Genomic DNA, 23,937 nt, shown 5'->3' with positions numbered 1-23,937 from the left:
CTGAAATGATCTCTGACTACATGTATATAAAGTACCTGGCCCATGAAGTCCGTGATAAATGGTAGCTATGATGACTTTTCAGTTGGTCCACAGCCACCAAGCATCTCTCTGTAAGTATCTCAAACTCCCCTTAATACAAATCACGGGTAGTGTGGCATCCAGAGAAGCAAGGGTCACAGTCCCCATGTGCAGGTCACTCCCCATGCAGGTAGGCAGTGAGGAGGAAACCAGATATTTACAAATGATAAAGGACAAATGTCCATCCTTTAAGCATCCTTAAAAAGGGCTGTGGACAGTAGCAGCAGGGGGTCAGGGGGAACTCTAGCTGGAAAGCACTACCAGTTCCCAGACCCCGTGACAATAGGAAGGCACAGTTCCATGGACTCTGGGGCTGACCTCTGAAAAACCTTTTCAACAGCCCCCTGCTCCTTCTTTGAATATAAGCACGGATAACTGTTGCTGAAGCTGAAGCTCCAATACTTTGGCCACCTAATGTGAAGAGCCGACTCTTTGGAAAAGACCCTGATTGCTGGGAAAGACGGAAGACAGGAGAAGGGCGCAGCAGAGGATGAGAGGGTTAGATAGTGTCACAGACTCCATAAGCATGCATTTGAACAAACTCCAGGAGACAGTGAAGGACAGGGAGGGTTGCAAAGCGCCGGACACAACTTAGTGACTGAACAACGGATTACAATCCGCCACCTACGGGTAGTCATCGGTACAGCTGTACTGGAAACCCATCTTGTCCAGCCTCTCTTCCAGGAGCTTCACGCTGCCTTCTCCACAGGATTCCCTGACACAGAAACACAGACATACCACATAAAAGAAGCTGTTTCCGTGTTAAAGAAAAGTTACACTGGCCACGTGCTACTGAGATCTACTCCTCGCTGGAGAAATAGGTGGCAGATTCTCTGAACGCAGAGGTACTGCGGGAGCCCGAGCCGCCGCTCCCACGTGGAGACGCTCTGAACCTTAAACCTGTCGGAAGCCTGCGAGTCACGCACATCCACGCCCAGGCCTGCGCTGGCGCATGCGCGGTGGACCACAGGGCGCATCCCAGCCGCACCGCGCACGCAGCGCTGGGCTGGGCTTGGGCTCCGAGCGAGCTGACTGCCCCCTTATTCAACCCACAGCGTATTAAGTCGATCTTCAGATGGAAATAGAAAATACATACAAAATCAAAAAATGTTAGAAAACTCAAAAAAAAAAAAAAGGGCAGGGGAGTCTAAATCTCACATCACTGGCGATAACCTCTGCTAACATGTTGATGTACATCACTTTCGACTTTTTAAACGTATTTATTCCGACGAGACTGAGAACATAACAATCCAATTCTGCTGCCCAGTGCGTGTTTAGTCTGCGTTTGCCCATGTTTGTGTGTCCACGTATGTACCTCTCTGCCATTATTTTTAATTCCTGCTTGGGCTCCTTTATACAGTCTGAGCATAATTCATAAAAAGCAGTCCCCTGTTGTTAAAGGTTCAGTCCTACATTTCAGTGCCACTGACACTACATGGATATATGTACATGTATGGCTGAGTCCCTTCGCTGTTCAGCTGAAAACTATCACAACATGTAATCGGCCATATACCCCAATACAAAATAAAAAGTTTAAAAATAAAAAAGGATGACTTCAAGCTTGCATTGATATCTGAGCTGATGCAACCATTGAGTTAGTGGTTTCCCAGAAAAGTATGGATCTTAAAAGCTTTCTCAGCCAGTTATCTGAGATCCAGTTATGAAGCTGGTTGTTCTGTGAAAAGAATGTCTTCATTACATAGTCCATGAGTCAATTCTGAGAACTCCTGGTGAGGTTTTTGGACTTCCAATGACAGAGAGAGAAAATTGGCTTTGCCCCACACGAATGCATGAGGCCCTCTCCTGTCTGATGCTGCCCTGGTCACTCAGAAAGGCTGAGAGGAGTCTCTGGATAAAGGAGGCTTTCTCTCTGGGCTCGGGACTGACTCTTGGCATTTCAGAAAGTCAAGCCTTTGCCTTTCTCTGCCCACCACACTATGAACAGAGAAGACAGTGGCTTCCCCAGAACCGTACATGTAAATCTGACTGGATCACATCGCATCCAAGAAAAGCACATTTGTACCATGAGCATCACCAGCAGCACTGCAACTTACACCTTGGGTCCTCCGATTTCATGCATAACCCAGATCTCAATCCGTGTGATTTTATCCTTCTGGAGGTAAGGAATTTCAAAATCTGCAAAAAAACTGAGAAACACACGTTTTGTCAAGTCCTAAAGCAATATGACACTGTTCCCATATCATTGTTAGCTGATTTACACATGACTTTTAATACTGTTGGGGGTTGTTGGTGGTGGTGACTTTGTTGCTAAGTCCTGCGACCTCATGCACTGTAGCCCACCAGGCTCCTCCGTCCATGGTATTCTCCAGGCGAGAATACTGGAGTGGCTTGCCATTTCCTTCTCCAGGGGATCTTCCTGACTCAAGGATCAAACCCGGGTCTCCTTCATGGGCAGGTGGATTTTTACCATGGGGCCGCCAGGGAAGCCCTTTGGGGGTTATTTTCAGCTTTAACTTTTAGGTTACTTATTGCATTCGTGCATTCAGCTGTTAGTGGGATAAAGGGATGGACGTGGCTCTGATGTCCAGGTCATTCAATGGTTCTGCTCCAGCTGAACCTACAAAAGCACTAGATTGGGATATGGGGACGATCCTCTTACGCCTCCATTCAAAACTATTAAAAAGACATCTTGGCATCTTTGTCATATATGCTAGGGCTCGCATCCTTACCCTTTCACAGGATAGGCTCCTGCTGGCTCTGAGCCATTCAGCATGACATTGATCACCCCAGAACTATCTCTTGCATACTGCAAAAAAGAAACAAGCATTGTGAGTTAGCCAAGACACCATTTTCACCTATGAAAGAGTCAACTGTTTTTTTCAATTGACAATCCTCAATACTGACAAGGATGTGATAAAGCTGGTATTCCACAGAGCTAGAAGGGACGTAAATCAGCATATCTTGGAAAGCAAATTGCTTCGAAATGTGCAAACCTCATGCCTGTCATCTACCATCATAAAACAATACAGGACTTCCTTGCTGGTCCAGTGGTTAAGAATCTGCCTGCCCATACAGGGCACATGGGTTCCATCCCTGGTCTGGGAAGATCCCACAGGCCACCGAACAACTAAGTCCGTGTGCCCCAACTACTGAGCCTGCGCTCTAGAGCCTGGGCTCTGCAGGAAGAGAAGCCACTGCAAAGAGAACTCCCACACCGCCACTAGAGAAAAGCCCCTTCAAGCAGCAACAAAGACCCAGCACAACCAACATAAATAAAGAACTATTTTTAAAAAATAAAAGCATGCAAAACACTATCAGATTCCAACCCTGTACCAACCAGTGTAGGCTGTCTTATGCTGCTGCCATTACACACAGTCTCAAAAATCCCAGTGGCTTCAAACAAGAAAGGTTTATTTCACGCACATGCTACATGTGTATCACTGGTTTTCGGATGTGGGGTTTGGGTTTTCCTGCATATGCTCCTGCTCTGGGACCCGAGTTGATGAAGTCTCCACATCTGCAGAGTCATAGTTTATCAGTGAAGGGAGAGAAAAAGCGGCAAGCCACAGACCAGTTCTTCACGTCTTCCCCAGTGGCTCAGTGGTAAAGAGCCTGCCTGCAATGTGGGAGCCATAGAAGATTCATGTTTGATCCTGGAGGCGGGAAGATCCCCTGGAGGAGGAAATGGCAAGCCACTCCAGTATCCTTGCCTGGAGAATCCCATGGACAGAGGAGCCTGGCGGGCTACAGTCCATGGGGTCGCAAAGAGTCGGACATGACTAAAGTGACCTGGCGCGCATGCACGCACACACCCAGAAGTCACGCAGTCACTCCCACTCACATCCTATTAGCCAGTGCAAGTCACACAGAAGTAACTCCAAGAGACAGGATGAATGCGAAACACACGCCCAGACGATGAGCCAGACATACTCAGGAAGCATCACGAAGGACCCCTGGTGCACGGGGAGCTCTACGGCAGCAGGGCTTGTAACCAATCTAAACAGTCAGCCCCAGGGGAGGGTTAAGTCCATCGTGGTACTCACACGTCTGAAACACGACCCAGCCACTGGTAAAGGCCTACGAAAGACTGGCCGTAGCCCAAGAAGTGCTTACATCCAGAGCACAGTGTGAGACGAGATGGACAGAGCATGCCTGCGCTCAACTGTGTTCAAAATGAATGGGCGGGGACTTCGCTGGTGGTCCGGTGGCTAAGCCTCTTGCGCTCTCAGCGCAGGGGGCCAGGGTTCCATCCCAGGTCAGGGACCTGGCTTCTGTGTGCTGCAACTTGAAAATATCCTGCCTGTCACAACTGAGATGCAGTGGAGTCAAATAAAGAAAGAAAAACACAAAAACGAATGGGCAGAAGAGTGGGAATTAGTCAACCCCCAAAATTCCTAAGGCAGAAACAGGGCCAGACAAATTCCCCAATCTGCTGCTCAGCACACTACTGGAGCATATGATTTCCCTGATAAAATGCTTCTTCTAGACTGAAGGTGGAGCAGGGCAGGGCTGTCATGCAGATCTGAGATACGCAAGGCCGGGCTTGCTCTCTGGCAGTGTTAAGTTTTAAGTGTTAGTCGCTCAGTCATGTCAACTCCGTGATTCCATGGACTGTAGCCTGCCTGGCTCCTCTGTCCATGGAATTCTCCAGGCAAGAACACTGGAGTGGGTCACCAATTCCTTCTCCAGGGGACCTTCCTGACTCAGGGATAGAACCCTGGTCTCCCGCATCACAGGTGGATTCTTTACCATCTGAGCCACCAGGAGAGATGGGCCACCCAATACAGGCCGCAACACTCTGCTCCATGCCACCACACCTGTCTCAGATTGCTTCCAAACATGCGAACATTCGAGGTTAAATCTGCAAATGCCAAGGTCTGATGACCACTGTGTTAAATGATTTGCTCTTAGGTAGCAGGAATGTGAATGACTAGATTTTTTCCTTTATACATTCTATAATTGTCACTCTCTATCATGAGCAGCTATTAAACTGGTGATAAAAATTTTTTTTCATTAAAACAAAGCATGTCGGGACTTTCTTGATGGTCCAGTGGTTAAGACGCCATTCTTCCATTGCAGGGGGCATAGGTTCAATACCTGGTCGGGGAGCTAAGGTCCTCAATGCCACAAGGCACAGCCAAAAGAGGAAAAGAAAAAGGGATGCAGATACAGTGAGGCTGTATGAAGTCACGGTGTCCAGTTGCTACATTTATTAGCTCAGTAATTAGTCTGATTAAGTTTCTTGGCCTCGTTTTCCTATCTGTAAAACAAGGGTAGTAAGAGTCCCTACCCATAGGATTGCTGTGATGATCAAATTATGTAAAATGATACTATTTACGGCATATTTCTCTGCCATGGTTCAGACCCTCTCCTCGTCAGTATATCAATACTATACCATCTCACTTCACATTCAGACTACCCAGCATATTCTGAGGGTTCATAAAATGTGTGTGTGTTTGTGTTAGTCACTTAGTCGAGTCCCACTATTTGTGACTGCAAGGACTGCAGCCCGCCAGGCGCCTCTGTCCATGGGACTCTCCAGGCAAGAATACTGGAGTGGGTTGCCAGTTCCTTCTCCAGTCGTAAAGGGTGAGCATGGTTACGAGACTCCGTTTGTGACTTGGAGCACGCTTTGAAACGGGGTGGGTCCACTGGGTAACGTATGGGTCTCTCTGCATTCGATGCTGACGTCACCCCTGCGTGGTCATCAGGACCCCACGTTCAGGTGATGATGTGGCCACACACAGCCCCCCACTCCTCAGTGAGGGGCTCGGGCAGCTTACCCCCTGGAGTCTGCACTCCAGGCAGAACCTGTGGGGAGCAGGCACAGACCAAGGGCTCCCCAGAGCTGGCAGGAGAGAGAGGAATAAGAACACCTTTGTCAGGAGCCACCCTCCGCTTAGTTCCAAACTGCCCCTGTAGCGGAAGATTTGACCGAAGAGTCCCTCGCCGGGTTGAACAGTGGCTCCTGTGGACACCTGGTGATCCAGGGCAGGAAATGAGACCGAAAGGGACACAGATAACCCTGAAAGGGGTTCGGTGGCAGGACCAGACATCGCCAGAGCCCTAGCCAATGCAGATAACAGTCAACTGCTCTTTGTCGGGCATTGAGCTAAAAATGTCACCTTCTTATTTGGAATCTTTGGTCTAATGCTGGTGACAGGAAATGTAAGCTGCAGTCACTGGTGTTTTCTAGCTACTGATCACTATCAATTCTGCTGATGATATTCTCCGAAAAACAGACTGGCCTTTAGGGGACCATGGGACTTCCCTCGTGGCTCAGATGGTAAAGCGTCTGCCTACAATGCGGGAGACCAGGGTTCAGTCCATGGGTCGGGAAGATCTGCTGGAGAAGGCAATGGCAACCCACTCCCGTATTCTTGCCTGGAAAAATCCCATGGATGGAGGAGCCTAGTAGGCTACAGTCCATGGGGTTGCAAAGAATCAGACACAACTGAGCGACTTCATTTCACTTTCTGCACCTCCAGTTTATCTCTGGTCTCCTATCATCTCCTTCCCCAAGAATATCAGCCTTCTGGACACTTCTGACCCCCACATATAGGTCTCAGGTGCCCCATAAAGCAGGGATTATGCCACTTCACATCGCAACCAATACCACTTTGATTTGCAATACTAACAACCACCGCGACACAACAGTAATAATAACGACTGTTTAAGATCCGCATCTGAAGCTACCATTTAGAATATTTTCTCTGCGCCAGGCACTGCATTAAGCATTTCAGCTTCTTAAATCCTCACGCCTTTATGGAGCAAAGAGGCTGAATCAGAATGTGGCAGAAAGTGAGACACAGGGAAATGAAGGCCTGACGCGATGGCCCAGTGATGCCTCTGAACCCTCTGGCGCCCGCTTCACAGGCCCCACACCTGCTCTGCTGCCCAGGCGTGCACCCCAGGATTACCTGAATGGATGCGCTTCTCCAGAAAGAATCCACAGGGTTGTTTTCGCAATCTTCTGATGTTGGACAGGATTGGTAGTCGAGTCCTACAGGGAAAACAGACAGACACATTTCATTGCAGAAATTATAACAGGAAGGGATTTATTGAAAATATTTGCTGGGTCCACTATAGCCATATATATAAAGATTTTAGTGGATTTTTTAAAAAAATCTTTAATGAATTTGTTACAATATTGCTCCTGGTTTATGTTTTGGCTTTATGGCCAAGAGGCACGTGGGATCCTGAGCCCTCCCCAACCAGGGGTCAAGCCCACATCCCCTGCATTGGAAGGTAAAATCTTAACCACTGGGCCACCAGGGAAGTCCCTCCAACAAAATTTATTGAGCCGCATTCTACAGAATGTGTATGGGCTTAAAATTCATAGCTCTGTCTACCTAGACCACAAGAAGCCTGGTGAGGAGCATCCAACCCCCGATAAGAACACATTCGTCATTCTGCTACACAAATGTGAAGAAGGTGGAGAATTGAACAGATGGGTTATTTCTCTGCTGGAGTTCTAGCCAGTGATACATATATTGGTGTATGTGTGTGCTCACTCAGTCCTGTCTGACTCTTTGCAACCCCATGGACCATAGCCTGCCAGGCTCCTTTGTCCATGGAATTTTCCAGGCAAGAATACTAGAGTGAGTTACCATTTCCTACTCCAACATATATTGTATATATATCCAAAATTATATATAATATTATAAGTTATACACATATTAAAATTATAAATATTTTAAATGTATATACATGACATATATATATATATATTTTTGCTTTATTGGGAGAAATGTCTTCTGTAATTAGCACAAGTCTTGGAAGTAAATACAAGAAAAACAGACCCAGACAATAACAGTCCTTAGCCAGAAAACAAAAATTTTATAATATTTAAAATATACAAAAAGGTAAAGTGTACCACGTTTAAAAATTTTAAGGGCAAAATTCAGCAGCTATATAATGTGATTTGTCTCCCATTTACTCTATTAAAAAAAAAAGAAGAAGGAGAAAGTGCTCATTGCCAGTTCATTCCAGGGAGGACCAAGCAGGACACCATGTGAACTTCTTGAAGGGAAATGCATGATGATTCCTTGGCCCCTCTGGGTGTACCAGCATCTTAAGGTGCTCACCAATTTGGAGGTTTCCCGAACCCTATCAGAGAGGGGTTTTTATGGAGGCTTCATGATGTAGGCATCACTGAGTCAGTCGTTGGTGACTGACTCAATCTCCAGTCCCACTCCCCTACCCAGAGGACAGAGGATGGGGTTGAAAGTTCCAGCTTTTTAGTGATGCCTCTGTGTTTTTGGCAAGCAGCCCCCACCAAAAGTTACCTAGGGGCTCCCAACCACCAGTCATCACATTGCTGTACAGAAGACACTCTTATCACTCCTCAACACCAAGGTTTCCAAGAGCCTTATGAGAAACCAGGGGACCAATACCAAATATTCATTTCTATTATACCACAGTCTCCCTCTCTTCCATCTGGCCAAAGCTATACTTTTTCCAGTAGTCATATACGGATGAGAGTGACCACAAAGAAGGCTGAGTGCCGAAGAATTGATGCTTTCACACCGTGGTGGTGAAGACTCTTGAGAGTCCCTTGGACTGCATGGAGATCACACCAGTCAATCCTAAAGGAAATTAACCCCGAATATTCATTGGAAGGACTGATGCCAAAGCTGAAGCTCCAATACCTTAGCTACCTGATGCAAAGAGCCGACTCATTAGAAAAGAACTTGATGCTGGGAAAGATTGAAGGCAAAAAGGAGAAGAGGGCAGCAGAGAATGCGATGGTTAGATAGCATCACTGACTCAATGGACATGAATTTGAGCAAACTCCAGGATATATCTAATGTCCTTTACTACAGTAAAGGACAACAAAGCCTGACATGCTGCAGTCCATGGGGTCGAAAAGAATAGGACACGACTGAGTGACTCAGGAACAACTCCCTCTCTTCGCAGTCTTTCCATCACGTTCCCCCTTCAGCCTCCCCCACCCTCTGCAGAATAATCAAACTGTGGTCTCCTGATCACAGTCCACTGGAAGAATGTCCATGGCCGTTTCATCTGTACCCTGCCGCTCTTTCCGTCTCACTCAAAGTGAAAGCCAGCGTCCTCAGTGTCCTGTGCCATCTGGCCCTTTATTTCCCTAGCCTCGTAGCCAACGACCTGCCTCTTCACTGACTGCCTGCCTTTCTGTTCCTTGAACCTGCCAGACACACTCCCACCTCAGGGCCTTTGCACTTGCAGTTCCCTGCACCAGGAAATGTTCTTCCTCATCTCCTTCAGGCCTCTACTCAAATACCAGCCTCTCAGTGAGGCCTTTTCTGGACCCATGTAAAACTGCAAGGCTTTCCTCTCCCTTCCCCATCAGCCAGCACTCCCCACCCTCTTTTCCCTATTTTGTTTTTCTCCATAGCCGTCAACAGTATGGCAGACTATAAATTATCACTTGCCTATTTATGGTCTTATCTTCATCTCTGTAAGGATCAGGTGTTGTTTGGATGGTTTATTCTCTCTTGTGCTCCTAGTGCCTAGAAGAGCAAACACTGGCGTGGAGCAAGTACTCTACAAACTTTAACATGGATGAATGAATGGAGGAGAAACAGAACTGAGCTTAGGTTAACATCTCTTTTAACTTTCTTAAAAATTTTATTGGTGTACAGTTTCCTTAACTATGTTGTGTTAGTTTCTGCTGGGCAGCAAAGTGAATCAGCTATGTGTGTGTCAGTGGCTCAGTTGCGTCTGACTTTCTGCAACACCAGAGACTGTAGCCAGTCAGGCTCCTCTGTCCATGGGATTTCCCAGGCAAGAATACTGGAGTGGGTTGCCATTTCCTTCTCCAGGGACTCTTCCCAACCCAGGAATTGAGCCTGGGCCTCCTACATTGCAGGTGAATTCTTTACTGAGTCAGCTATATATACACACATATCTACTCTCTTGGATTTCCTTCCCATTTAGGTCAGCACAGAGCACTGAGTGGAGGTTCCTGTGCTCCACAGTACGTTCTCATGAGTTGTCTCTTTTATACACGGTAAGCTAACTTTTATGTATAGTAAGTTAACCCATCAGTAAGGACTGATGCTGAAGCTGAAGCTCCAATACTTTGGCCACCTGATGTGAAGAACTGACTCCTTAGAAAACACCTTGGTGCTGGGAAAGATTGGAGGCGAGAGGAAAAGGGGACGACAGAGGATGAGATGGTTGGATGGCATCACCAACTCGATGGACATGAGTTTGAGCAAGCTCTGGGAGTTGGTGATGGACAAGGGGGGACTGGGGTGCTGCAGTCCATGGGGTCACAAAGAGTCAGACATGACTGAGCGACTGAACTGAACTGAAGTTAACTTTTAAAATGACTCTAATACCCAAGGAGGAAGAATCTCCAGTCTTCACAAAAGGGCCACCTCCCTGCACCCACTTCTTTGCTGGCCTTGGTCCTGCTCGGTGTGTAAGACTCACTAAATGCTAAGAGCCTCTGGGAAGCTTCCGGAGTCTCTGATCCATGCTGGTGTCTCTCTCTGCTTACTCCTGAGCGCCCAGTCCTTCTGCCTCAGAGTACACGCCTCTGGACTAAATGCCCCGCCCCCACCTACCACCAAGGCTACAAGCTCCCTGAGGGCAGAGACCACTGTGTCGCCAGTGGAGTTGATGAATGAGGAGTGTCTGCATTACCATCAGGTCAGTTTCTGTGACTTTAACTTTCATTGTGATTTTGCCAACTACAAGTTGGCACTTTCCATCCACCTCTACAAGGATTAAATCATGAGCCACTGCAGTTGCTGCCCTTCAACACCCCTTGAAAAGAGTTTAGGGTGGAGATCAAGAATGAGGCACTCTGTGCTCTGGGAAAAACTGGCAGAACAGGTCTTCGGATAGTCAGATATTTTCAAGAGGTTTTAACAATCCCAATTCTTGCATCTCTTCGTACCTAGAAAAGCACTAAAATCCTTCGTGGTGATGTCTGCTTCTCGTGATTGGTAGCCAGTCTTTGCCAAAGTGAGTGCCTGACTGTATGCACCCCCTTCACTGAAATCATACATAACACTGACCTTCCCCACTGCCTCTTTAGAGCACTTTCTCAGAGCTATCTGAAATGCTGTCTCCCAGACTATAGTCTTCATGTTGCCCTAAATAAAACTGACTCGCAGCTCTAACATTGTGCAATTTCTTTTTCAGTTGACAATCTGAATTTCAAAATATTGGCTAGTGGTCTGGTGTAGTTTCAGAACCAGCGGGAAGCGGGGGTGAATCTTGGTCCCAGTTCCTCAAGTTATTTAACTGCCTTCAGCCTCAGTTTACCCCTCTGAGGATAGTGAGACAGAGTCACGCAGGACTGAAGTCAGACGGTCTAACTTTGCTGCTAACATGTTGTGCACTCCTGAGCTAGTGTCTCAACCTTGCTGTGCATCAGTTTCCTCATTTGTCAGAATAGGAATCAGGAGAGGACTGTCCCATGGGGCCGTTGCAGGGATTCAGTGAGTTAATACAGTAACTCCCCTACTACAGAGCTTCAAGTCGCGAACTTTCAAAGATGTTTGAGTGTACATCTGGTTCCAGCAAGGAACCCGAAGCTGTACCATCATCAAGGGGCGTGAGTGAAATCACAGCTTACCCTCCGTCTCCTATTGCTGACGATCTTTCGGCTCTACCATCTCTCGCTTCCTCTCTCTCTTCCGGTCAGTAACTCTTCTTGCCTGTTCACTGGATGCCAGCCCCTGGATGCCAGCTGTCCTCTACTTTTCAAGGTACTGTACTATAAGGTTAGACGTGTTTTCTTTATTCTTGTGTTTGTTTTTTATGTATTGTTTGTGTGCAAACTATTATGAACCTATCACAGTACGGTACTATATAGCTGACTGTGTTAGTCGGGTACCTAGCTTGCCTTATTGGACTTACGAACACACTCTTGAAATGTAACTCATTCGTATGTAGGGAACACACTGCATATGTAAAGTGCTTAGAACAGCACCTAGCAAAGATGGATGCTCTCTATTACTGTTATTAATTATTATTATTATGACCACTTTACCTGGGAGGATTTGAGGGCAATCAGATGAGATAAATGCATAGGAAAGCATTTAACAAAAATGGCAAATGCACGGAAAGCCACTCAGTCGTGTCCAGCTCTTTGCAATCCCATGGATTATACAGCCCATGGAATTCTCCAGGCCAGAATACTAAAGTGGGTAGCCTTTCCCTTCTCCAGGGGATCTGCCCAACCCAGGGATCGAACCCAGGTCTCCCGCATAGCAGGTGCATTCTTTACCAGCTGAACCACTGGGGAAGCCCAAGAATACTGGAGTGGGTAGCCTGTCCCTTCTCCAGCAGATCTTCCCAAGCCAGGAATAGAACCAGGGTCTCCTGCATTACAGGCAGTTTCTTTACCAGCTGAACTACCAGGGAAGCTTCATAGTAGATAGGAACACTGACTTTTCTTGTGATACATGCGGAAGTTTTACCTGAGGCATTTGTCTGTCGACACCAGTTCAAGAAATCTCCGACCCTGCCATACAGAACGTTGCAGAGTGGTACAAGGCGGCGGCCGTTCTCTGCATAGCTGGTGACAAGGAGGTGGTTGTTTTCCCAGAACAGGGACTGAGGAAAAATCAACACAAAATGAAAACATAAAATAAAATCACAACAGATTCCTTCAGGCACAGCATCATCAAGACAAATCAGGACAATCATTTTTCATCCAAGTGAGACTTGCCTTATGACAGGCAAACCTTGTCTTTGTCTTCACTGAGCCCCTTGGAGAGGGCTACCAGCTCTCTCCTCTTTACCGCAGGTGTGTGTTAGTTGCTCAGTCATGTCTGACTCTTTGCCACAACATGGGCTGTAGCCCTCCAGGTTCCTCTGTCCATGGGATTCTCCAGGCAAGAATACTGGAGTGGGTTGCCATTTCCTTCTCCAGGGGAACTTCCTGACCCAGGAATTGAACCCAGGTCTCCCGCATTGCAGGCAAATACTTTACCGACTGAGCCACATGGGAAGCCCAACCCAGGGATCAAATCTGGGTCTTCCAGGTTGCAGGCAGATTCTTTACCATCTGAGCCACCAGTAAACCTTTTTATAACAAGGGTAGCATACTAATGCTAATGAAATACTTTCCCAGCAGTGAAAAAAAGTAGATAGGTATTTCCTGATGGCTTAGATGATGGCTCAGACGGTGGCAATGCAGGAGATCTGGGTTCAATCCCTGGGTCGGGAAGATCCCCTGGAGAAGGGATTGGCTACCTACTCTAGTATTCTTTCCTGGAGAACCCACAGATAGAGGAGCCTGGTGGGCTATAGTCCATGGGGTTACAAAGAGTTGGACGTGGCTGAGTGATTAACACACACCAGCTCTCTTCCCTTTATTGCAAGGGTAACATGTAAATGTCAACAAAATATTTTCCCAGCAGTAAAAACAAAGTAGATAGGTAGATACATATATATAGGCTTCCCTGGTGGGCCAGTGGTAAAGAATCCGCCTGCTAATGCAAAAGACACAGTTCAGTCCCTGGGTCGGGAAGATTCCCCTCTAGGAGGAAATGGTAACCCACTCCAGTATTCTTGCCTGGGAAATCCCATGGACAGAGGAGCCTGGAGGGCTACAGTTTAAGTACATTTTCTAGTACTTAAAAAATGATAGAATTTTTTTTTTTTAATCAAGGGACCTGGGTTCAAATCTTGGGTCTGTCATGCCCTAAATGTGTGATCATGAACACAGCAAGTCATCTCCCTTTGCCTCAGTTTCCACACGTGGAACATGGGGAGTATGAACACTTTCTCTTCTCTCACAGCTGTGACAAAGATGACATACAATCACAGATGGATTCCTAAAGGGTAAGGTGCCTCAAAAACACATTGCTTTTAGATTATATTTTGTAGTTTTCTCCTATAAAGTTACAGTGTTTTCAGACACTAATAACACAAATAACAACATTCCCCTCATCACACCATTATATCCTCAGTATCCCAACCAGGGTCTTGGTCTAGACTGGATGATACGCAAGGGCAGACTGTGTTCCCTATTGCAACGGAAACCCTGAGAACAATGCCTGCTACATAGGAGTAGCTCAGTGTTTATGAGTCTATCAGGCAAAGTCTATGAGAAAGGAGAACAAATATAGCAGCTCCCAGGCACTTCCCTGAGCCTTCCCAGGTGGCGCTAGTGGTAAAGAACCCAGATGCCAATGCACCTAAGAGATGCAGGTTCCATCCCTGGGTCAGGAAGTTCCCCTAGAGAAGGGCATGGCAACCCACTCCAGTATTCTTGCCTGGAGAATCCCATGGACAGAGGAAGCTGGTGGGCTACAGTCCATGGGGTCACAAAGAGTCAGCCATGACCGAAGCGATTTAGCATGCGTGCATGTAGGCACTTTCCTGGCAGTCCAATGGCTACGACTGCACTTCCATTGCAGGGCTTGCAGGTTTGATTCCTAGTCTAGTCAGGGAACTGAGATCCTTCATGCTGCACAGCGCAGCGAAAAGAAAAGAAAAACCAGTAACAGCTCCTCTCCTCACTGACAGAGCAACTGCGAGATTCAAATGGCAACGTATATTCAAAAAGCACATTTTGAGCCTATTATACGTTTGAACCTCCCAGTTCCATTCACCTGCCTTTACCTAAAAAAAAAAAAAAAAAAAAAAACCAGTCAGATGTTTTCATTTGTAAACATCAGTGCTACATGACTTTACAATTTAAAAAATCAAGTTAAGATTTTATATCAAAAATAAATATGCCCTTCATTAAGAAAAAAGAATTTAAGGCAGAGAAATAAAAACGGTATCTAGCTTTCTCTAAACTCAAGGTGTTGTTCTAAACACGCAGTTTACAAGGATGTTTTCATTTACGTTCACTCTATTAGGGACTAGAGTGCAGACAGGATGCACACAGGTAAACCACTTGTGTACACTTGACCAGTTTCTTAAAGAAACCGGCCCAGTTTTGAAACTGGTCCAGTTTCTTAAAGAAACTGGTCCTGAATGGACATCATCTTAAGGCCTGATGAGAGGAGGGACTGGTCTCCTGTAAGGATATTGGGAGGAGGGTTTTCTGAAGTCCTCAAGGTTCAACGCTCTGGTGTAGGTCAGGATGGAGATTGTTCAGAACTGGCCAGGTGCAGCGGTCCCGTAGGAACCGTGTGGTGACACCCTGATGTTCTAGTGGTTCCTGCACTGAGTTCTTGACTTAAGAAAGCTCCTTCTGCCCACGACAGACAGGAGACCCAGGGGCATGAGTGAAGACAGAGCCACCTTCCTACCAGCCAACTGGCACTCCTTGTGAGTTGGCTGCTTGATGAAGCAGAGCAGTGTCTGAAGGCGGGGTTACCTTGTCTCTGGGAATGGAGTGTCTGGAGAGGTTAATAAAAAGGTCATAATCCGAGGGGCGCACAGAACAGGGATCCTTATCCAGCACCACTTTAAACGCTTCCCAGATGGCTGTGCAGTTCTTGTCCCTGCAGAAAAGCACATGTTTGTTTGGGTTGGTTTTTTTTTTTTTTTTTTAAAGACTACATTCCAGTGTGTGATACATTTCCTCTTCTCGCTCCAAGCGTTTTTATGAGCGATTTTGTCAAATATCAGCACTGCAGTCGTGGGCATACAAAACAGACAGGAAATGGCCATGGCTCACGCATTAACCCCGATTCAGAAGAGGAAGAAAAATAACTTTGGTGATGGATTTAGAAAGCTGACAGTGGAAGTGTCTTTCAGAGGTGCCACATACATCTCGTGGAACTTAGAACAGGCTCACAGAGGTGGCAGAGAATGCAGGGAACTAGGAGAGGATCCCGATAAATCACACGGGCTCCTGGCTTCAGGTACCCCTTCGCTTAGACACCGGTCCATCTTGCGCCTGGAGGCCAGGTGAGATCAGGCGGACAGGCAGGACCTCGCGTTAGTAAACTCAGGAGTGAGGACCACGTGTGGAAATGGGCTTCCACCTCCCCCTAAGGCAGGAAGCATGACCTCCAGAGCCCGCAGCAACGCCTAAGTCCCGCCTGGCTTTCCAAAAACACTTCCCACGCCTTTCCTACCTTGTTATTTCTCACGCTGGGCAGTGAATAACATGGGTGTTCCCCGTGTTACTCTCTGTTCTTTCTTATTTGCCTAAAATGCGTCTCAATAAAAACAAATGGCACATAAAAGGGGCCTTGTGAAAACTGAAAACGTGTGTCCCAAGAAGAAACAAAAATGACTAAGAACCACAGTGCTGGCAAGAGAGACTCAGACTTTTAAACGCCCTCTAAATGAGAAGATGTGAAATTTGAACTCTCAACGTAGCTGGGCTCCGGGAAATCCAGCTGGAGACCACGTTCCTGGGTCTGAGCATTCTGCTTAAATTTTAAGCTGGTTGCCACCGCTGCCTCATCCGCATCCACGAGCCCCCACATACACCCTCCTCTTCATCTTTACACACTTACACACACACACACACACACACACACACACACACACACACACACACACACACACACACACGATTCACCTCCAGACCCCTACAGGGCACTCAGGCACCCAGTAGATTCCCCACCCTCCTCCTTCTTTATCCCCACACCCCTCCCTATTTGTCCCACCCCACCCGCTTTTTCCCACCCCTCCCCCTTTATCCCACCCCTCCCCTTTTCCCCCCACTTCCCTCCCCCTCCGGCTCCCTAGCCCCCTGCCGCGCTCACCGCAGCTCCGGGTTCTGCAGTGCGATCTGCTCGGCGCAGCGACCCAGGAAGATGGTCTGCAGGTGCGGGGTGGTACCGGGCCCGGTCCAGCGCGCACCCGCAGCGCCGGCGACCTGGGGCCACCGCAGATGCAGCAGCAGCATCAGCAGGAGCGCCGGCCGCGGGCGCCCCCCGCGCGCGCGCCGCGAGCCAGCCATCGCGGGCACTTCGGGCGACTCTGCCCTGGGACCCGCCCCTCCCCTCCCAGCCGGGTTCTCCCGGAGGAGCCCCGCGCCGCGCTCTTCGCCCAATCGGCACGCGCGCTCACTTCTTGTCCCCCACTTTCTGCTTCAGCTCCGGGATGAGTTGGGACATCACCCTGGGCAGGGCTCTTGCCCTCAGCTAACCCTGGCCGGAGTCCACCGGGAGGGAGCTCCCAAGAAGAAGCCAGATTGGAGAAGGACGAGTTCAATCCCCTAAGGGAAGATTTTTCCAAGTTTCACACAGACAGCTTTCAAAGGCGCCCTCTTTCTCAATGGCCCAATGATAAGTGAATGATGCTTGCTTTCTATTATTTATTACTAAGTGCCAAGCCCTCTGCATGCATATTTTTCATTGCCTTTTCACAATACCTCTCTGAGCTAGGTTTATCACTCCCGTTTACAGTTGAGTAACTTCAGGGAAATTAAGTAACTTGTCGAATGTTACAGACTCCTTTCCAGATAGATGCAGAATTCCTGAGATATCAGTGCAGGGAGCAAAGATTAGCAGAACTCCACGTGGAGGGCCAAGTCCTCAGTCCCTCGGTGATGATAGCTTTGAACTGAGTGCCTGGCAGACATGTGATAAATGTGGGAGGTCTGTGAGAGGTAGGGTGGGAGGATTCTAGAATTTACATTATTAAGTTTACATTTAATAAATTTAACTTTTAATATAAATAATAATTTACATTATTAAATTTACATTTAATAATTGACAGCATTCACATTATTAAAGTTTTATTTTAATCTCCTTTTTTTGCTTTTGAAATTTAAATCAAAACCCTCATTGTCCTGTCCACTTTCCAGAAATAAGCATTTAAAATTTTTTCAGCAGGTTTTTTTCCCCTGGTATTGACTTCCACATTTCCAAATAATAAACCTATATGCTGTTTCCTGATGTTTCCATCTTGGGTAGTATCTTTGACTTCCCACCGTGGAAAAGGAAATTTGAACTTTAAATCCACATATCCTTGAAAGGCACATAACCTCAGGACTTCCCTGGAGGTTCAGCAGCTAAGACTTGATGCTTCCAATGCAGGGAGCCTGGGTTCAATCCACGGTCAGGGAACTAGATCCCACAAGCTGCAACTAAAAGCTTCCATGCCACAGCTAAAGATCTCCCATGCTGCAATAAAGACCTAGTGCAGCCAAATACACTGGGGGAAAAAATGCAGCCTTCTGTATCTTTCTTTAGGCAAATCTTTTTTTTTTTTTTAAGATTTATTTATTTTTATTATGGCTTCCCTTGTAGCTCAGTCGGTAAAGAATCTGCCTGAAGTGCAGGAGACCCAGGTTTGATCCCTGGAGAAGGAAATGGCAACCCACTCCAGTATCCTTACCTAGAAAATCTCATGGACACAGGAGCCTGGTGGGCTGCAGTTGCTGGGGTCACAAAGACTCGGGCATGACTGAGTGACTAACACTTACGTACTTACTATTATGGCTGCACTGGGTCTTGGTTGCTGCCTGCAGTCTTTCTCTAGTTGCAGTGAGCAGGGGCTACTCTCTAGTTGCGGTGCACAGGTTTCTCCTTGACGTGGCTTCTCTCCTTGCGGAGGACAGGTTGTAGAGCTCAGGTGCTTCAGTCTTGCGGTGTGTGGGCTTAGCTGCTCTGGGGCATGTGTGATCGTCCCAGACCAGGGCTCGTTGGCAGGCGGATTCTTTACCACTGAGCCACTAGGGAAGCCCTCAGGTAGTTTATATCAAAAGCTTTCACTCTGTAAGCAGCATTTATACTATTATGACTTGTGGGTATATAATACTTTGGCCACCTGATGCGAAGAGCTGACTCATTGGAAAAGACCCTGATGCTGGGGTTGATTGAAGGCGGGAGGAGAAGGGAACGACAAAGGATGAGATGGCTGGATAGCATCACCGACTTGATGGACATGAGTTTGAGTAAACTCTGGGATTTGGTGATGGACAGGGAGGTGCCGGGAGCCAGCGTGAGGAATCCTGCCCATGGCAAGGGTCATGAGGAAGGAAGCCCGACAAAACGCAAAGGCGTGATCTGGCTTCAAGGGTTCCCCCTGAGTTTTCCTGAACATCTGCCCTCCAAAACCAGAGTCTGTCTGCCTTATTGTACTGTGTTTCCACTCTTCTGACATAACAGGGGGGCATCCCTGACCACTTTCCTCGAAAAAGAATTTAATTCGGGGCTTCAGTCTCCTGCATATGAGAGGAATGTTTCAGCTCAAACCCCCTCTGATGGCCCTCTAACTTGCCTGACAGGTTCCCCTGGACTTTTTACAACTTGTGAATTGTTTACAGCCCCCCAACCATGAAAGGCACAAAGCTTAAAGCATCTTAAAGATACAGAGCCTTTTCTAAAGAGCTAAAAATCATATTGGTGATGGGTTCTCACTGTTGACTCAATGACTGCTGCCAGGCCTCCATATTCTTCATCTTTTAGACACCTGAAGGATATTAATCAATGTAATAGGGATATAGAAGGAATATAGTAGTTTTGATGTTAGCAACACTAGACTTTTGAGTTAATTACTTTTCTTTGTTATAAATCACTGTACTCCTTTTACTTGTTATAAATTGTTGTATCTTTGCTATGTAAGAATGTAACCTTATTTAGTGCTTTCTGAGAGTGGCACCAGACTTTGGGAAGAACAGCACAAATAAGTCTTCTGGTTGACAAACCCTTATCAGAGAAAAGCCCGTAAAATATTAATTGGCTTTCTGGCCAGAAGATGATGTAAATCACCTAAGACTTGTGTATACAACTAAGTATGCAGAGAGAAAACCTGGTTTTGATAAGAGTCAGGGCTGCTGACGCTGCATAACTTTGTATTACCCATTGATCTCTATGTACAATCAAAAGTATAAAAAAGCCTTCTGAACAATAAAGGATGGACCAGTTTCTCAGACTAGTCTCTCGAACTAGTTTCTTGGAAATCTGGCTCACCCGTGTCTCTCTCTCTCTTTCTCCCTCTCCTTCTCCCTCCCTCTCCTTTTCCAGCTGAATTCCCATCTGGAGCCAGAAGGCTCACCACATCTACTTACTTGCCCTGGCGTCTAAGCTCCACAGAAAGGGAGCCTAAGGCGGGGCACCCTTCAATATTCAAGTGGGTGCCGGTGGCCTAACGTAGATGGTGCAAATCTTTTGTCTTGAGATTTTATTGGCTTTCCCCATAAACCAAGTTATTCAGCATCTTTTCTCCAGGAAATTTTCCTACTATACTATTTCTTCTTAATTTCTTTTATATTTCTAAATAAATAAGTTTTCCTCGCCCACGTCATCCCCACTTCAAATTTCCCTGGATCCACCAGGGCTGGACCCCAGCAGGGAGGCCTGGCGGCCTGCGGTCCATGGGGTCACAAAGAGTCAGACATGACTGAGGGATTCAACTGAACTGTGAGTATTATTCATGGCTGAATTGTAGTCTTCTATGGTTCTGTTTCCTTTCTTGTGAACTTCATGCTTACCCTGGAAGTAGTCACTTTCTCCCACAATTCCCTGCCACTGGCTTATTTGCTTGCTTGGTGTTACATGTACACTTATGATTATGGTCAAATTCTCTACAAGGCTTGTAAATCCCTCAATGCATTTTAAAGCATCGGTCAATATTTCAGGTGTCTCACTCTCTCTCTCTTTTCATTTCTTGGAAACATCTTTCTTGTCCAGTTTACTGTCCCAATCTGAGCTCACTGCTTTCAAGTTGCTGCGTAGTTGTCTTGCAGTGGTCCAGGAACATGCTGGTTCTCCTCTCTCTTGAGTTGATGTCCTGTTCCTAGATCTGTCTTCTTACCTGTTTTTCAGATCAAATCTTCCAATAGTGTCTTCAGAAGATGCCATAGGGGCTAAATTTTTTGACTTTTGCATGATAATGTAAAATGGCCTTATTCTACCCTCACACTTTACTGAGAATTTGGTTGGAGAGAATTTTAAGTTGAAAATAATTTTCCCTCAAAAATCTGAAGGCAGTGCGCCACTGTTTTCTGATGTCTATGTTATTGTTGAAAGAGCCAAGGCCATTTTCCTAATCCTGTTTATTTGACTTTCTTTCTGGAAGTCTTTAGGATAAATCTCAAGAGTATGAAATTTCAGAGATGAACTTGAGAGCAAGCCATTTCCTTTCATTGTGCTGACAGCTGCTGGAAGGATGTTTCCAAGAAAAAAAAAAAAAAAACAGAGAGAGAGACAGACAGAGCTAAAGAAATCACCTGGTGTATTGACTAATACTTTCAAATGCATTGAGAGATTTATACATTTTGTAGATAATTTAACCATGATTACAAATGTATGTCTTAACAGAATACCAGGCAAATAAACTTGGGAGAAGGGAGACAATTATTACCTTTAAGTTAAGCAAGTTTACAAGAAAAAACATAATCGCAGAATAGTTTAAGTTCAGCTATGAATAACATTCATGAGACACAATGTAAATGCTGACTACTGCTTTAATGCTTTTATCTAGAAAATAGAAAGAATTCAACAACTCAAAAATAAGAAAAACCACCCAAATTTTTAAATGGCATCGGCTTTTAAAATATGAGCAGACACCTCACCAAGGAAGATATTCTACTACTAGGTTATTTGCCAAAGAAAAAAATGAAAATATGTCTGGAATAACAGGCAAATTCGGCCTTGGAGTTCACAATGAAGCAGGGCAAAGGCTGACAGAGTTTTGCCAAGAGAACGCACTGGTCATAGCAAACACTCTCTTCCAACAACACAAGAGAAGAGTCTGCACATGGACATCACCAGAAGGTCAACACCAAAATCAGATTGAGTGTATTCTTTGCAGCCAAAGATTGAGAAGCTCTATAAAGTCATCAAAAACAAGACTGGGAGCCGACTGTACCTCAGATCATGAACTCCTTATTCCAAAATTCAGACTTAACTTGAAGAAAGTAGGGAAAACCACTAGATCATTCAGGTGTGACCTAAATCAAATCCCTTATGACTATACAGTGGAAGTGAGAAATAGATTCAAGGGATTAGAGCTGATAGGCAGAGTGCCTGAAGAACACTGGATGGAGGTTCCTGACATTATACAGGAAGCAGTGATCAAGACCATCCCCAAAAAAAGAAATGCAAAAAGGGAAAATGGTTGTCTGAGGAGGCCTTACAAACAGATAAGAAAAGCAGAGGAAGCTAAAGGCAAGGGAGATAAAGAAAGATATACCCATTTGAATGCAGAGTTCCAAAGACTAGCAAGGAGAGATAAGAAAGCCTTCCTCAGTGATCCATGCAAAGAAATAGAGGAAAACAATAGATTGGGAAAGACTAGAGATCTCTTCAAGAAAATTAGAGATACCAAGGGAATATTTCATGCAAAGATGGGCACAATAAAGGACAGAAATGGTATGGACCTAAAAGAAGCAGACGATATTAAGAAGTGGCAAGAATACACAGAAGAACTATACAAAAAAGATCTTTATGACCCAGATAACCATGATGGTATGACCACTCACCTAGAGCCAGACAACCTGGAATGTGAAGTCAAGTGGGCCTTAGAAAGCATCACTATGAACAAAGCTAGTGGAAGTGATGGAAGTCCTGTTGAGCTATTTCAAATCCTGAAAGATGACGCTGTGAAAGGGCTACACTCAATACGCTAGCAAATTTGTGAAACTCAGCAGTGGTCACGGAACTGGAAAAGGTCAGTTTTAATTCCAATCCCAAAGAAAGGCAATGCTAAAAATATTCAAACTACTACACAATTGCACTCATCTTACACGCTAGCAAAGTAATGCTCAAAAACTCTCCAAGCCAGGCTTCAACAGTACATGAACTGTGAACTTCCACATGTTCAAGCTGGTTTTAGAAAAGGCAGAGGAACCAGAGATCAAATGGCCAACATCCACTGGATCATCAAAAAAGCGAGAGGGGTCCAGAAAAACATCTAGTTCTGCTTTATTGACTATGCCAAAGCCTTTGACTGTGTGGATCACAATAAACTGTGGAAAATCCTTCAAGAGATGGGAATGCCAGATCACCTGACCTGCCTCTTGAGAAATCTGTATGTAGGCCAAGAAGCAACAGTTAGAACTAGACATGGAACAACAGACTGGTTCCAAATCGGGAAAGGAGGACATCAGGCTGTACATTGTCACCCTGCTTATTTAACTTATATGTAGAGTACATCATGCGGAGAAGGCAATGGCACCCCACTCCAGTACTCTTGCCTGGAAAATCCCATGGACGGAGGAGCCTGGTGGGCTGCAGTCCATGGGGTCGCTACTAGTCGGACACGACTGAGTGACTTCACTTTCACTTTTCACTTTCATGCCTTGGAGAAGGAAATGGCAACCCACTCCAGTGTTCTTGCCTGGAGAATCCGAGGGATGGGGGAGCCTGGTGGGCTGCCATCTATGGGGTCGCACAGAGTTGGACACAACTGAAGCGACTTAGCAGCAGCAGCAGCAGCAGCAGAGTACATCATGAGAAATGCCAGGCTGGATGAAGCACAGGCTGTAATCCAGATGCCATGAGAAATATCAATAACCTCAGACATGCAGATGACACCATACTTATGACAGAAAGCAAAGAAGAACTAAAGAGCCTCTTGATGAAAGCGAGAGGAGAGTGAAAAAGTTTGCCTAAAACTCAACGTTCAGAAAACTAATATCATGGCATCTGGTCCCATCACTTCATGGCAAATAGATGGGGAAACAGTGGAAACAGTGACAAATTTTATTTTGGGGGGCTCCAAAATCACTGCAGATGGTGACTGCAGCCATGAAATTATAACACGCTTGCTCCTTGGAGGAAAAGCTATGACCAACTTAGACAGTATATTAAAAAGCAGAGACATTACTTTGCCAACAAAGGTCCATTGAGTCAAAGCTATGGTTCTTTTAGTAGTCATGTATGGATGTGAGAGTGGGACTGTAAAGCAAGCTGAACGCCAAAGAATTGATGCTTTTGAACTGTGGTGAAGACTCTTGAGAGTCCCTTGGACAGCAAGGAGATCCAACCAGTCCATCCGAAAGCAAATCAGTCCTGAATATTCATTGGAAGGACTGATCCTGAAGCTGAAACTCCGATACTTTGGTTACCTGAAGTAAAGAACTGACTC

General features: G+C 46.1%; 1 protein-coding gene across 2 annotated transcripts in view; it reads right to left on the bottom strand.

The window, feature by feature from the left end:
• BST1 (bone marrow stromal cell antigen 1) overlaps window positions 1-17,087 on the bottom strand; it is a 28,671-nt gene extending 11,584 nt beyond the window's left edge. Inside the window, exons 1-7 of one of the 2 annotated variants that reach the window (XM_018049746.1) lie at window positions 16,662-17,087; window positions 15,317-15,443; window positions 12,459-12,594; window positions 6,960-7,042; window positions 2,769-2,845; window positions 2,133-2,225; window positions 707-793 (exon numbers count right to left, since the gene is read on the bottom strand). In XM_018049746.1, coding sequence (XP_017905235.1) covers window positions 707-793; window positions 2,133-2,225; window positions 2,769-2,845; window positions 6,960-7,042; window positions 12,459-12,594; window positions 15,317-15,443; window positions 16,662-16,858 — 800 coding nt within the window. In that variant the 5' untranslated portion in view covers window positions 16,859-17,087. The remainder of the gene's footprint in view (window positions 1-706; window positions 794-2,132; window positions 2,226-2,768; window positions 2,846-6,959; window positions 7,043-12,458; window positions 12,595-15,316; window positions 15,444-16,661) is intronic. The other variant, XM_018049747.1, reaches the window with a different exon arrangement.

Source organism: Capra hircus, chromosome 6 (assembly GCF_001704415.2).
Source record: "Capra hircus breed San Clemente chromosome 6, ASM170441v1, whole genome shotgun sequence".
Lineage (NCBI taxonomy): Eukaryota > Metazoa > Chordata > Mammalia > Artiodactyla > Bovidae > Capra > Capra hircus.
Note: the sequence above shows the minus strand (reverse complement) of the source record. Positions and strands in the feature narration are given on the sequence as shown.